Source organism: Chionomys nivalis, chromosome 1 (genome assembly GCF_950005125.1).
Source record: "Chionomys nivalis chromosome 1, mChiNiv1.1, whole genome shotgun sequence".
NCBI classification, from domain to species: Eukaryota; Metazoa; Chordata; class Mammalia; order Rodentia; family Cricetidae; genus Chionomys; species Chionomys nivalis.
The window spans coordinates 93,941,265-93,955,300 of NC_080086.1; the positions used below are offsets into that span (position 1 = coordinate 93,941,265).

A 14,036-nucleotide genomic window follows, 5' to 3' on the forward strand; every position below is an offset into this window, starting at 1 on the left:
TCCTTCCCAAATGCCCCTGTCACCAAACACCCACCGGGATTAACACTCTCTCCATCCTACCTTAATTTTTTTACCTGCAGCTTCTTCTTTATGAGGTAGAGTACCCCCAGCTAGTTTGGGGGTGATGTGAGGACACAGCCCAGCTCAGACACTCAGCTTTCTAGGCCATCACGGTCGGTCCCACCTTTCATGACTGACACTGCCCACAGTGGACCCTGGGGCTGGTCTCTTTTAGGAGCTCCTCTTCACTAAGATTTACCAGAGACTTTGACTCACCAGACTTCCCAGGTTGCCCCCTCTTTCTCTTCCCTCCCCACAGCCATCTGTACCGGTTAAATTAGTCAGGACTAGGCTGTCTATTCAAGCCCAACAGTCCACCAAAATGGGAGAGAACTTAGGAAGAAGCCTCTACCAAGACATTAAGAACAGTTTTTTAAATGGCTCCATAGTCAGAGAAGGAGCAGGGTCCACTGGCCCTAAGGCTGGTTGTTTCCTGATGACAGTCAGGGCAGGCTTAGAGGACAGTACGACCACCATCCTGCTGAGCCCCCCTGAGAAAAGTCTCAGGTGGTGGTGGCTGAACCAGCAGTGAGACCCCCATCAGACTCGGTCTTAGCCACCAAGATATTAGCTTGTGTGGAAAAGCAAACAGGCCCGGGCCATGCCCTTTGGACCTTTGGCAATTCTCCCTAAGCCAGGGCCTCCTATAAAGGGAGCGCTTTTCAGGTGGCGGGGCATTCCCAGCAGTGCCTGCGGTGAATCGAGTACCTGTCTGGGTGCCACCTCGAGAGAGCCTACGGAAACAGCAGCGGGGCTAGGCCGTGGCCAGGCCAAAGCCAGGGTACCACCCCACCCATTCATCGGCCATGGGCCCACGGAGGCCTGTGGTGCGGTCGCCGCTGCTACTGCTGTTCCTGCTACTGTTCTTAGACACCAGCGTCTGGGCTCGTGAGTGAGGGGAGAAGGCTGGGAGAAAGTCAGGGTGGGACCAGAGCCCTGGGTTGTGGCTTCAAACCCATCGGTTACATCAGGGAATGAAAACCGGTGGCAGGGAGACCTCTAGGTAGCTGGGTTGGGGAGAGGGCAGCTGCAGGGGTCCTAGGGAAGGGGTGCTGAGAACTAGAGCTAGCAGGTGGTTACTCCGGACCCCAGTTGAGAGCCAGGGATGGGAGAGCTAGAAAAACTCTCAACAGCCCTAAAACAATTTAAGGACTCTGAAGGGTCCGTCCTGTCAGCTCCTAGGACCCACGGAAAACACGGGAAAGCCAAGATTTAATTTTTCTTTTACAGAAGATGAAGTCCTGGAAAGCTCCAGCTCGAACTGTCCAAGTAAGGCATTTCTTCACAGCTCAAGCCGGGCTCCTCCAACGCTCTTTCTCCTCTCCATCCATCCTCCTCTGCCCCCGTTCCTAAGGGCCTTTCTTCCACACAGTGCTCACCTCCTAAGATTAGGGGACACTGCTCTGACCCCTGGAAGCCAAGGTTTTGCGTCTCTGCACACCCAATCTCCTTTTGCAAAGGGAAGGAGACTTTCTATATGTCCTTTCTGTGCTGTTTCAGCGCTTGGTCCAGAGGTGGGGTAGAGAAGAGAGAGAGACATTGGGCACTGTGAGGAGACATTACTGTGCTGTTTATCACGGACTAATCATTGATTCCGAGTATGTGAGGATGAGGAAATGCCGACTTTAACCTTTGTGCAGAACTCCAGACCCCTCCTCCCCTTCCTATTTACCTGACCCTCCGGGTCACAGGATCTGTCCTTGCAACGATAGGCAGTGTTCTCAAGAGCGCGCCAGGGTTGGCCTCTCCTCTCATGGGGCAGCACCTCCATCTGGTGGTCATTTGGCAGTACTACATCTGGATTCGTAGCCAGTTATTTTTCTCAAGTCAATCAGAAAATTCCTGTCAAGCATAGTGGAAAGAAACTTCCAGAAGTTTCTTCTTGGGGGTCTCCAAAAGTCAACTAGACAGCCCTAACAACTAACATTGTCTCAGGCATTTCAAAGTCAGATCAGGACATCATCTTCACACGGAGAAAACGCTTAGCCTTATCCCTTTGATAACTTTGATAATTTTTCAAAGTGTCTTCCTACAGATTTTTGTAGCTCCTTTAATTGATGCTTAGTGTCTTCCCTTCCGTGTACTTTAGATGATCTAAATAATCCCAAATAATTTAAACATCAGACTCAGAAAAAAAATAGGTGCCGATGTTAAATCTATAAAGACAAATTAAGCATAATGCAAAATCAACTGCAAGTGACTTGAGTTCAGCCACCACTTGCATTCCCTCTGCCACTGCCCCTCTCTGTCCAGCAGTAGCTGCCTTAAGAAAGTTGCTTCAGCTTCAGGGCTGACGTATTTTCTCCTCACTTCAGAAGATGCAACCCGATTCAAGCACCTCCGGAAGTACGTGTACAACTATGAGGCAGAGAGTTCCAGCGGCATCCGGGGCACTGCTGACTCCAGAAGTGCCACCAAGATCAGCTGCAAGGTATGGAGGACAAGGGCTAGAGGGACCTGCAGCTACCAAGCCTTGTCCCACCGTGGGTCCCTCATAGAACTGTCTAGCAGCTCCCAGCATATGCTGGAACTTCATACTACAATAAGTCACTGGAATGAGTAAACTGCCACAGAAAAAATTTCCAGACAGATTATTCTCCCATTAGCTTCCAAAGTGTTGGTCACGTCTTCCAAGTTGGTCATGGTCTAGGAGGCCCGCAGGATCGGCCTGTAGATCTGACCGTGAGAGAGGCCAGTGAGGACTCCAAAGAAGGTAGTTATGCAGCTTTTCTGATGTCAAACATAATATGGAGAATTTGAAAGCATTTGATTTGGTAAAATGCAATGTTACTTATTGAGAGACAATACTCTATCCCTGGCTGTGCAGATAAAGTATATCCAAGGACTGCTACTGAGGTCTGTGTGGGGAAGAGGAGCCCATTTTGCTGAGTTGTCTTTTCCCTCTTGTGCCACAGTGCTGATCTACACACAGAGATGGGCATTAGCCACAGGTGGCCATTTAAGTTTAATAAAATTTAAAATTCAGTTCTTACTCTCACTAGCAATATTTCACCTGTGGCCCATGCTGCTGCTTGAGATGGCACACACATAGAGCTTCTCCGTCGTGCCAGAGTGCTCTTTGAATAGCTCCAGAAAACAACCAAGAACCAGTTTTGAGCTGCCCGGGTTTGAGCAGGAGCTTTCAGCAGGCTCCTGGAGGCAGAGTTTGAGGAAATGTCGGTGGGAAAACGTTTGCTTTTCCTGGTGGCTACTTTTTGTTGCTTTGTTTCATTTTGTTTATTTAACTCCACTGTGCATTTCTCCTAAGCAATCACCCCAGATTCTTTATAAGTAAAATGAGTACATTTAAAACCAATGCAAGGACTCTCCCCTTCCCTTGCATAGGGGCAAACATAAACTTCTTAACTCAGGAAGGTGAGCGGTAAGCCTAGGGATGCATGAGATGTGTTTAGAATGTGTGGTACTGGGGACTCGATGACGGTGTTCTCAACAGCTTTCCCTCAGTTTCCTGATTGGAGACTGGGCTGCATGGATGTTCCCCATTCTGGATGGAGAAACTCAGTGTGTCACTTCTTTCCATTCTCAGGTGGAGCTGGAGGTCCCCCAACTCTGCAGTTTCATCATGAGGACCAGCCAGTGTACCCTTAAGGAAGTGTATGGCTTCAACCCTGAGGGCAAGGCCTTGATGAAAAAAACCAAGAACTCTGATGAGTTTGCAGCTGCCATGTCCAGGTAAGGCATGGGCTTATGTCTCTAAGTACCTAAACTGCTAGTGCTACTTGAGCATGATACGCGCATGGACGCCTGCATCTGTGGAAACATGAGTGTGTGAGCCGTGACAGGAGTGCCTCTGAGTGCTAGCATTTGTAGTCAGCGCTTATCACAGATCAGGTTACTGTGGAGTTTCCATGTTCATCAAAAAGAGGGAAGAATTATTGACCCTCCTTAGTTAAGTTTCCTTGATTATCATCTAAATCGTTCTGCCAACAGAGCTCACGGTTAAAGCACTTTTGCGACTCTAAAGCTGAGATGGTTTGTTTAAACAAGTAAGATCCTGTTTAAACTGAACAAAGATGGTGCCTTCGGGTCTTCGGGGTAGATCAGGCAGCACTTGCTGCTCTGAGTTCAAAGAAAGGCAGATCCTTAGCAGTCTCCTGCCTGTGACCGGTAGGCGGCCACTGTGCACTGGAGACCAGGGCTGCCATTTATAGCTGGCATCTCTCCCAACACAATAGTAACAGTGCTGTTCCAATCTTCAAGCATTTTCAACAACACTGTTGGCTTTCACCCATTTTGTTTAGGACACATTAAATGTGTGGAACACAGGTAGTTGCAGGGATGTTAACTTGGTTGCAGGGGAAACTCTCTTCCCTTGTCTATTTTTTTTCTTAGATTTTCTAAATGTTAGAACCTTGTCCTTTCTCCAAAAGACAGGCAAAAATGGTTCTGCCTCCATCTAACTGCCTTACTTTATTAGACACGTAGATGTGAGGGGAGCTGTGGTGGCAGAGGAAGTAGCAGTTATTCCGTGGTCCTTTCTCATCTTCAAACCCAAGAGGCTTCTCCTTTGGACCACAAGGACTTGCCAGACTTACACGGCTGTGTCTAGAATACTCTGAGAGGTCCAGAGCTGTGGGAGATGGACCTGGTGTTCTTCTCCTGGGGGTTTAACTAAGAGCAGGTACAGCCAGGCCCTTGGCAACTCAAGCAGTCCCAACAGGAAATCAGTTCTTAAGATCAAAGTTGACCTGGACCTCCATCTTGGCCTCAGAGTGAATGAATGATAAAATGATTTCCGACAACCATAGGAGAAGAAGGCTCAGAGTCACTGGAAGTCAATACATGCAAATGATGTGTTACAAAAGAATGTCTCAGCCACACCCAGTGAGCTACAAAACTTGAGATGGTACCCATGGCTACAGGGAAGGAAATACGTTCCCGTACACTAGTGGAAGACACAAGAGCCACTAGACAATGCCCAGTCTCATCGACAGTATTTGTCCTTTGACATAGCAGTGCTCATCTCTGGGACTCTGGCTCATCTAAATTAAACAGCCATGTGTGAAAACAGATGCATAAGGCTGTTTATTTCTATATCATTTATCGGACCAAAAAAGAAATCCAGGATGAGAGAAAGTCAATGCCCTTAAATGAGGTAATATTTAAGGATCCACAAATAACCAAAGGATGAAATGCTGTGTAGCCTTAGTACAGACGCTAGTGGAACTACACCAAATGATTCAGGTCTTCCCAGAATATAATTAAATGAGAAAATTAAGATGAAGACAGGTACGCATAATGCAATGTTCCTTGTGTAAAACATGAAAAAAAATCTCTGTGTTTACATTCTTGCAAATCTGTATAGAATTATATTAACGGGGTGATGACATTGAAGGATGCAGAAAGACGCCCATAGGAAGGGTGAGGATGAAAGAAGACAAGGGTAACAGAGAAGGGAGGGATGAGCCAAGCCAAAAAAGAAGGGCAAGGGGAAATGGAAAAAGAAAACCGACACATATTTGTAGACTTTGAAGAAATGCATATGGAAGATGGATGTGTGTGTGTGTGTGTGTGTGTTTTGCCCACGCTTCTGGCTCCCTCTGTGGGCTTACCCTGGAAGAAGGTCTTTACTGTGAGCATGCACCTCCTTTCTCCCGGGACAGGTTCGAGCTCAAGCTGGCCACTCCTGAAGGGAAACAAGTGGTCCTTTACCCCGACAAGGACGAGCCTAAACACATCTTGAACATCAAGAGGGGCATCATTTCTGCCCTGCTGGTTCCTCCTGAGACTGAAGAGGACAAACAAGTGTTGATCCTGGTGAGAAGTTTAAAGGCTGGTGACAGTGGCCTTGCAAAGTATGTCTTCATATATCAGAGGCCATGTTGTCCCTTGACGGGCAGTAGAGTGGTTACATGGGGAACCCTGGATTGATATGAATACCAGGGATCAGAGTCCCCCCATGTCCCCAGATCTTACCAATAGATCGTCTTGAGCAGGTTCGTGGTGCTGAGTCTAATGTTAAAGCTTTTCCTGGGGTCTCTTAACCAATCCACATGCTCTGGTTAAGGGTGTTTTTTCCTGTGCTCATAGTTTAGCACAAGAAAGTCTTGTGTATTTTAAACACCAAAAAAATTGGAATACATTGTATTTCGAATCAACCTCAGCGAGAATTCAACGTACTCAGACACAAGAACATGAGCCCATCCTGTGTTTTAAGCTCTCAGCTCCACTATGCTTGAACAATAGAGATTCAACCTGCCTGGCCCTGCCCTGGGAACCACCTCTCCTGGGTCTGACCATGCCCCCACCCCTGCCATACCAGCCGGCCTTTCATAGCACTGCTACCTTCTTCCTGGGAGTAAAGAAAACTCTCCCTCGCAACAATTCGTATCCCTCCTACCTCTGGCCCAAGGTGTCTTTCCCAGCCCCTCTCCAGCTCCCTAAATTGTTTTCCCATACTGAGCAGACCTGACCTTACCTTGGTCTCCCACAGGATACCGTGTATGGAAACTGCTCAACTCAGGTCACCGTGAACTCAAGAAAGGGCACCGTAGCAACAGAGATGTCCACAGAGAGAAACCTGCAGCAATGTGATGGGTTCCAGCCCACCAGCACAAGTGTCAGCCCTCTGGCCCTCATCAAAGGCCTGGTGAGTCTCATATTGTCTCATCATACACAACCACCTTCTGTGGAAAATTCTGGAATGATCTAGCTAGTAGAGATCTCAGGGAAGAGCCTGTCTAGCTTGTCCACTATGTAGACTCCAGTGGGACCCTAGGACCAGAAATGGGAAAGACTACCAAGGCTGAAGAGCTGTTATTAATTATGCTGGACTGGATTTGGGTGCTGGACTCCTAACCCAGAGCTTGGTCCTTCCTGATATCCCTCTGACACAGCACCAAGCCATCCACCTGTGTATCTCTGAGATGACTTATTTGTCACTTCTCTTCCCCATTCAAGATCTGGGTGTCCTAAGTGAAAGGTCTCTACAGAACTCCAAAGGCCCACGCTCTCTCACCTTTCTCAGTCCAGGAAGTGACATGATTGTGCCTCAGCTTGCTGTTCTTCCATCCCCAGTAGAACCCAACTAGAGCTAAGTCCTCCAGGTCCTGCCTAAGCCACCTTCTCAGTACTAATCTCCTTTGCTGCCACACAAGGTTCTATAGTACATGTTATCTAAGTTTGTCCAGTCCCTGTAACATGTTCTAAAATGTAAGTCACAGGTTGTCTTGGTCAACATGAACTATTGAACAATTCCTGCCATCTCTCCCAGTCTTCCTAGACATTGTCCTTGAAGCTAGAAAGAGATAATCTGATAACCATGGGGACCAGATTTATATAAGGTCAATGCACTGGTTTGGCATCTGAGAATCTGTTCTGTGCTCATCCTTGCTCTGGGTAGCACTGAGGGAAAGAGGAAAACAGGAAGGAAGAAAGGAAGGAAGGAAGAAAGAAAGGCAGGCAGGCAACTGAACCATGGACAGTGGACAGCATCCCTTCAAGGGATGTGGCAACAGAGTTTACATACCTGCTAGTAAAGGACACTGCATACTATGGTTGATAAAATAATAAACTTAATTGTGCAGAGAAGCATCCCTAGGCCTGATCAGAAAAGATCAAGCATCCGCCATTCACCTATTACACTGGCAAATTCCACAAGGAAGATGTGGGACAAACCTGCAAAGTCCCAAGATTGTATAAATGGAAGCTGTGAGGTGTGCACCTTCATGGGAAGTTTTGTAGGATGCAAGGTGCACATGTTATACTTGATGGACACTCCACGGGTGTAGAACAAGAAGAGTCTCCATCCTTGAGTGTGCTGTCTTGTGTTCCCTTAGCTAATGTCAAGTGTTGCATTCTCTTTCTTTCCCTCATGCTGCAGACACCCACCCTCTACTTCCTTAAAGACAACCCCCTATGGCAGAAGCCTCAGCTTGAAATCCCAGGGACTGACCAAAATGCTCCCCTCTGCTCCTGTTCCCAGGTCCGCCCCTTGTCAACTCTGGTCAGCAGCAGCCAATCTTGCCAGTACACCCTGGACCCCAAGAGGAAGCACATGTCTGAAGCCATTTGCAATGAGCAGCACCTTTTCCTGCCTTTTTCTTACAAGTAGGTCACCTGCTCCTTACAGAGCTCATCATTTAATGAACTGATGTAGCTGAGTACCTCCTGGGTGCAGTTCAGGCAAGGCTGGTCTTAGAGGAAGCTATGGGAGACACAAGGCAGAGTCCATCTCAGTCCTGCTTTTAAGTTAACATGGAATTTCCCAGAAAGGTGTTGAACATTGGAAGACTTTGAGAACAACAATAGGTATCTCAGAGTCAGACCTGAAGGGTTTGTAGATCCATAAAAATTGTGAATTGTGCACTCTATGGTGCTCTACTTATGTTTTCATGAAGGATTTAAGATGGAGACTTAGATATCCAAATCCATGTTAAACAGTGACGTTCGAGTAACATTCATTACATAATTGTTATGTCCTTGAGATCGTGCTGGGAGAGCTACAAAAGAGTTTTGATGCTCAGCTGTACCCTAAACCCTCTGGGAATTCTAGATGGGTGTAGAGTATAATACAGGAGAATTCATGTGAGCAGGAAGAGGTGGGCACTACCCATTGGAGGATCAAGATGGATGGATTTCACCATCCTTTGAAAGGTGACAGAAAAGGAAAGCATTTTCTTCAAAAACTGATAATCCATGATGCCATGTACTTCCTGTGTTTCCAGGAACAAGTATGGGATCATGACTCAAGTCACACAGACACTGAGGCTTGAAGACACACCAAAGATCAACAGTCGCTTCTTCAATGAAGGTAAGACTTTATGTCTCCGGGGAACCAGGAAATCTGCCCTGGGGTGCCATTCATGGCTCAGCTCCTGTTCAGTGTCTGTGGACCAATGTGGACTCTGGCATTCTGGCCGCTAGACTGTAGCTATCAAGAAAGCATTTCAGGGTGCTAAGCGGTTGTGGGACAGAGTGAAGGGAGACAGCATCCATAATCATTGGTATTATATGGATAAGAAATGGGAAGTCTAAACTGGATGTGAAGCTCTGGTAATGCTGACAACGTCAGAGGCATGATGTCAGATGATGTGAAACAGGAAAAGGAAATTCAGAGTCAGGCCAGGTAGTAATCTAAGAAATTGATCTTTAGAGATAAAAAGAACTTTAAAGAATTCCAGTCTAACCCGAGGCCAATGATGCTTTTGTATGTCAATCAGGCAACCCTTGGATTTGTGCATTATTTTTATTGTTGTCTTGGTGGTAGAGCCTGTGAGTTCAGAGGGCAGAGACATGTGCTTACACATCCATCCCACAGAGGGAAATGACATGCTGTGGAGCTTTATGAGGTCGTCTCAGTCGTAGGATGAGACCTAATTCCAATCAAAGTCAACACTATAATTCATTTATATGAGCTGGTGGGACTGCAGGAGAATCTTCCTCTCCACATGCTGCTAAGAGGTCCAGGTCCCAGTGGAAGACGTGATGGGTGAGGACCACTGAGCCTCAGTGTTGCCATGGTAGCAGAAGTAACCTCCTTGCCATTCTGTGAAGCACAGGATGGTCTGATGCCAGATTCACAAAAGCCTGGATTCAACTCCAGGTGGATTCTTGCTGATCTAGAGAGTTCTTAGGTAAGAATTCTCAAAGCAATGGACTGGAGAGGTGATTTGGCAGTTAATAGCACATGCAACTCTTCCAGAGGAACTGAGTCCAGTTCCTAGCCTCCCCACTGGGTAGCTTTACAACTTCCTGAAACTCCAACTCCAAGGAATCTGACTCCTTCTTTTACCCCTTGTGGGTACCCACACTAGTGTACACAAATCCACACAGAGATACACACAAATCAAATAAACACAAATAAACTGTTAAAGAATTACCAAATTAAATTGCTCATATTATTTCCCTTCTTCTCACTTTAAGCTGTAGAACATTCTTCCACCCCCACTGCCAAGGAAGGCTGTGATGAGTGACTGGAAACATCCAGCTCAGAGTCTAATAAGAATTGAAAAAGAATTCATTGCCTTTTTCCCCTCCCCTGATTGATTCCTATGCCATTTCCAGTTTAGACTCAACAAAGATGTTGAGCTACGGAAGCAAAACTCATTGACACGTCTCCTCTTCCAGGTACCAAGAAGGTGGGTCTAGCCTTTGAGAGCACCAAGTCCACATCACCCACAAAGCAAGCGGAGGCTGTTTTGAGTACTCTTCAAGAACTGAAAGGACTGTCTGTCTCGGAGCAGAATGCTCAGAGAGCAAATCTCTTCAATAAACTGGTTACTGAGCTGAGAGGTCTCAGCAATGAGGCGGTTGCGTCTCTCCTGCCACAGCTGATTGGGGTGTCCAGGTAGGTGTTTAATGGTGGTGAAGCAGATTCTCTGTGACCTATAGAAGATGTAGAACCTTTAGCCCAAGAATCTTTGGAACTATTTAATTGTCAACCCACTTAACCAGTTGATCAGCTAATATCTACTATGGGGAAAAACCATCATCCTAGGAGCTTAGAGTTCTATAGGCAAGACAAACATGCATCATTGAAGCATACATGCATCTGTGTCTTCTAATTCCTTATGCTATTGTGAGCAGTATGAAAAGCAAGAAAGAAAAATTCTGAACCTTTCTTGAAACTTTCAAGCTAGTAGAAAGAGAACTCAGGGGGACAAAATAGTACAATTTTTCTACTTACTACACAAACAGTACTTGCTCTACATGCTGAGGTCACAGGAGGGCCTGAGGCAAGGAATGGTCTATGCATGTGTTGGCCAGGCAGTTTATGTCCCAACAAAAGGACAGAGATAACCATCCTCATTGGCTTCTGGTCTGAGGGTTCTTTAACTTCCTTCCCTCCATCATATCTCTGTAGTAGCAATACCCTTAGGGTGGACACCATGGTGGAAGTCATCGTGGTTCCTGGGCTCTAAGCTGTAGTGTGAAAAATGGTTAGCTCCAGGTAGTGCAGAAAGGATGCAAGGACTCTCGTGGCAGGAGACAAGACAGGTGATGAGGATACTGGGTTCGACGTGATGGTCCTCTGTGTAACTCCATCCTGCACATCTTTCCTTAGCCCCATCACTCTACAAGCCTTGGTCCAGTGTGGACAACCCCAGTGCTACACTCACATCCTCCAGTGGCTGAAAATGGAGAAAGCTCACCCCCTGCTGGTTGACATTGTTACCTACCTGGTGGCCCTGATCCCAAATCCTTCAACCCAGAGGCTGCGGGAGATCTTTAACACTGCCAAGGAGCAGCAGAGCCGAGCCACCTTGTATGCCCTGAGCCACGTGGTTAACAAGTGAGTCTTTACCTCGCCTTGCTCCATCCTACATCACTCCTCCTGGGAGCAAGGGAAGCACTAGATCTCTGCTTCAATGGCTCATTCCCTCAGCTTCGAATCCCAATGCTTTTTCTTCTGGTTTCCTATTGTTCATATTGAGTAAGAGCTTGAAATAAGGACTAGCAAACACAAGTTTGGATTTTAAGAGAAGTTTAACTATGCTTGCTAACCTGTAATCTCTGTTCCTTTCCTTGGTAGCTATTACGATGCAGACCATTCAAGGAACCCCGATCTGCAAGATGTTGCTGCTTACCTGTTGAAACAGATTGACAACGAGTGCACGGGGGATGAAGACCACACCTACTTGATCCTGAGGGTATTCTTTCTGTCTTTTGCATTATATACATCATTACAAAGTTGCTCACCCTGGAAACCCCTTACTTCTGCACTGTGATGAGTTCTGGTTTCATTTTTCCAATGTAGGTCATTGGAAATATGGGCAGAACCATGGAACAGGTAATGCCAGCACTCAAGTCCTCAGTCCTGAATTGCGTGAGAAGTACAAAACCATCGCTGCTGATTCAGAAAGCTGCTATCCAGGCCCTGAGGAAGATGGAACTGGGAGAAGAGGTAAAGTGTGCCGTGGGGTTCTAAAAGTGAGAGTTGATGCTGGCCAATGAGGTTCGGATCATATGAAGGCATCACTTTTCTGTTTCACCACCAAGGCCTCCCTGTACCACCATCTAGGTGTCAGCTTCAGTAAGCCCGTTGACATACTACTATGTGCACATGAAAGACACACCACTTTGTAGCTCATCCACATGCAGAACACAGACCGTTTTGTCTACATGCTATCCTGCTACCAAGTTGACTATCATCTCATCTTGCGAAAACATTGGTACTACACAATCTCATCAAACCAGATAGTGAATTAGGTTCTACCCGAGGTGACAAAAAATAACTCCAGAGCATTAGAAATACCTTCTCCAAACTCACTATCATTTTCCATCTTTGTCTTGACATCAAAATAACCTACAATGAGACAATTTTATCTTCACTATGTGGCAGGTCATGTGCTGGTCAAGACTTGAGTACTTTAATGAAACTGAGCTCAGCTCATAGTCTATACAAGTCTTCCGGGTGCCATTCCTTGGGTTGGTTGCCCTGGGGGATGCTGAAAAGAAGACTAGGTATCAACATTTGTGGCCATTTTAGACAGAAATTAGAGTTTCTTGTAAAACACCAGACACACCAGCATCAGCCAGGCATGCTCTGTGTCTTGACCAAAAGACAGCAATCTCAGTCTACTCTTTCGGCTGCAGGTCCAAGAGATCCTTTTTGATACATTTGCGAATGGTGCTGCTCCTGTGGAGAAGAGACTGGCTGCCTATCTCTTGCTGATGAGGGGCCCTTCCTCATCAGAAATTCGCAAAATTATCCAGCTTCTCCAATTCGAGCAGAGTGAACAGGTGAAGAACTTTGTGGCATCTCACATAGCCAACATCTTGAACTCAGAAGAACTGTATGTCCAAGAGTAAGTAAAAGTCATTTTCCCCCATCAGCCACTGAGAACCCTGGGCTAGGACACCAGTCCCTGATTGTGGTACTGCCCATCCTCGGAGATTCTTAAAAGTGAATATGTGTGGACCCTAAGCCAAAGTCTTGGGACTTCTAAATCTACATATCTTAGTAATTAGAAATTCATAGCTGTGTAGGATATGAAGAGACAACCAACAAGTAACACAGGATTTTTACTCAAAGTATATTCTTTCTTTTCATTTAGTCTGAAGAATTTGATCGAAAGTGCTCTGGAAGGCTCTCAACTTCCAACAATCATGGACTTCAGGAGATTTTCCCAGAACTATCAAATTTCCAAATCTGTTTCTCTCCCGTCATTTGACCCAGTCTCTGCCAAAGTGGAAGGGAATCTTATATTTGATCCAAGCAGTTACCTTCCCAAAGAAAGCATGCTGAAAACAACTCTCACAGTCTTTGGACTTTCTTCAGCTGATCTCTTTGAGGTATGCGTGAGAGGATCTCAATGTAGTTAACCCATCCATTACAACACCATTAGCCTCCACTAGGGGTCACCTGAAGCATGAGTCCTTAGATTAAACAGAATCAAAGATGTCTCAGAGAAGCCCCTGAATCCCAAACCCTAGAAAAATGCATAAGCTCTCCATTGAGTTAAATACATGATTCTCTCCCATCAAACCCTGAATCTCTTTTCAGCTCTGAATCCTTAGTATAATGATTTATCCTCTCTGATCCTTAGCTGTGTCTTCTGGGGCAAGCCAGAGGAGTGCTACCGCTCAGGAGTCTAATGAGATTTAAACAAACAACTTCCTTGAAGGGTTTCTGTCATGTTCGCCTGCTGCTTGTTTAATTATAAGAGCATAACTGGTGGGGGTGGGGGGAGCGCTGTCTGCTGTACAACCAAAAGCCTAATGACATGTTTGCCTGGTTTTCTTTCTCAGATTGGTTTAGAAGGAAAGGGCTTTGAGCCAACACTGGAAGCTCTTTTCGGTCAGCAAGGATTCTTCCCAGACAGTGTCAACAAGGCTTTGTACTGGGTCGACGGACAAGTTCCTGATCGTGTCTCCAAGGTCTTGGTGGACCACTTTGGCTATACCAAAGTTGACAAGCATGAACAGGTATGTGTTTTCTAGGTATCCTTTTTCTTTAAGGGAAGCCTACCATCTTGCTGTCAGACATTCATCTCTATGCCTATAAGACATGA

The 14,036-nt window shown here is 46.2% G+C and overlaps 1 protein-coding gene across 1 annotated transcript in view; it reads left to right on the forward strand.

The window, feature by feature from the left end:
- Positions 1 to 866: 866 nt before the first annotated feature.
- Apob (apolipoprotein B) overlaps positions 867 to 14,036 on the forward strand; it is a 37,374-nt gene continuing 24,204 nt past the window's right edge. Inside the window, exons 1-15 of the mRNA XM_057780956.1 lie at positions 867 to 948; positions 1,291 to 1,329; positions 2,376 to 2,491; positions 3,608 to 3,753; positions 5,685 to 5,838; positions 6,515 to 6,670; positions 8,006 to 8,130; positions 8,748 to 8,833; positions 10,150 to 10,369; positions 11,087 to 11,314; positions 11,555 to 11,672; positions 11,780 to 11,926; positions 12,619 to 12,830; positions 13,080 to 13,317; positions 13,774 to 13,950. Of these exons, the coding sequence (XP_057636939.1) occupies positions 867 to 948; positions 1,291 to 1,329; positions 2,376 to 2,491; positions 3,608 to 3,753; positions 5,685 to 5,838; positions 6,515 to 6,670; positions 8,006 to 8,130; positions 8,748 to 8,833; positions 10,150 to 10,369; positions 11,087 to 11,314; positions 11,555 to 11,672; positions 11,780 to 11,926; positions 12,619 to 12,830; positions 13,080 to 13,317; positions 13,774 to 13,950 (2,244 nt within the window). The remainder of the gene's footprint in view (positions 949 to 1,290; positions 1,330 to 2,375; positions 2,492 to 3,607; positions 3,754 to 5,684; positions 5,839 to 6,514; positions 6,671 to 8,005; positions 8,131 to 8,747; positions 8,834 to 10,149; positions 10,370 to 11,086; positions 11,315 to 11,554; positions 11,673 to 11,779; positions 11,927 to 12,618; positions 12,831 to 13,079; positions 13,318 to 13,773; positions 13,951 to 14,036) is intronic.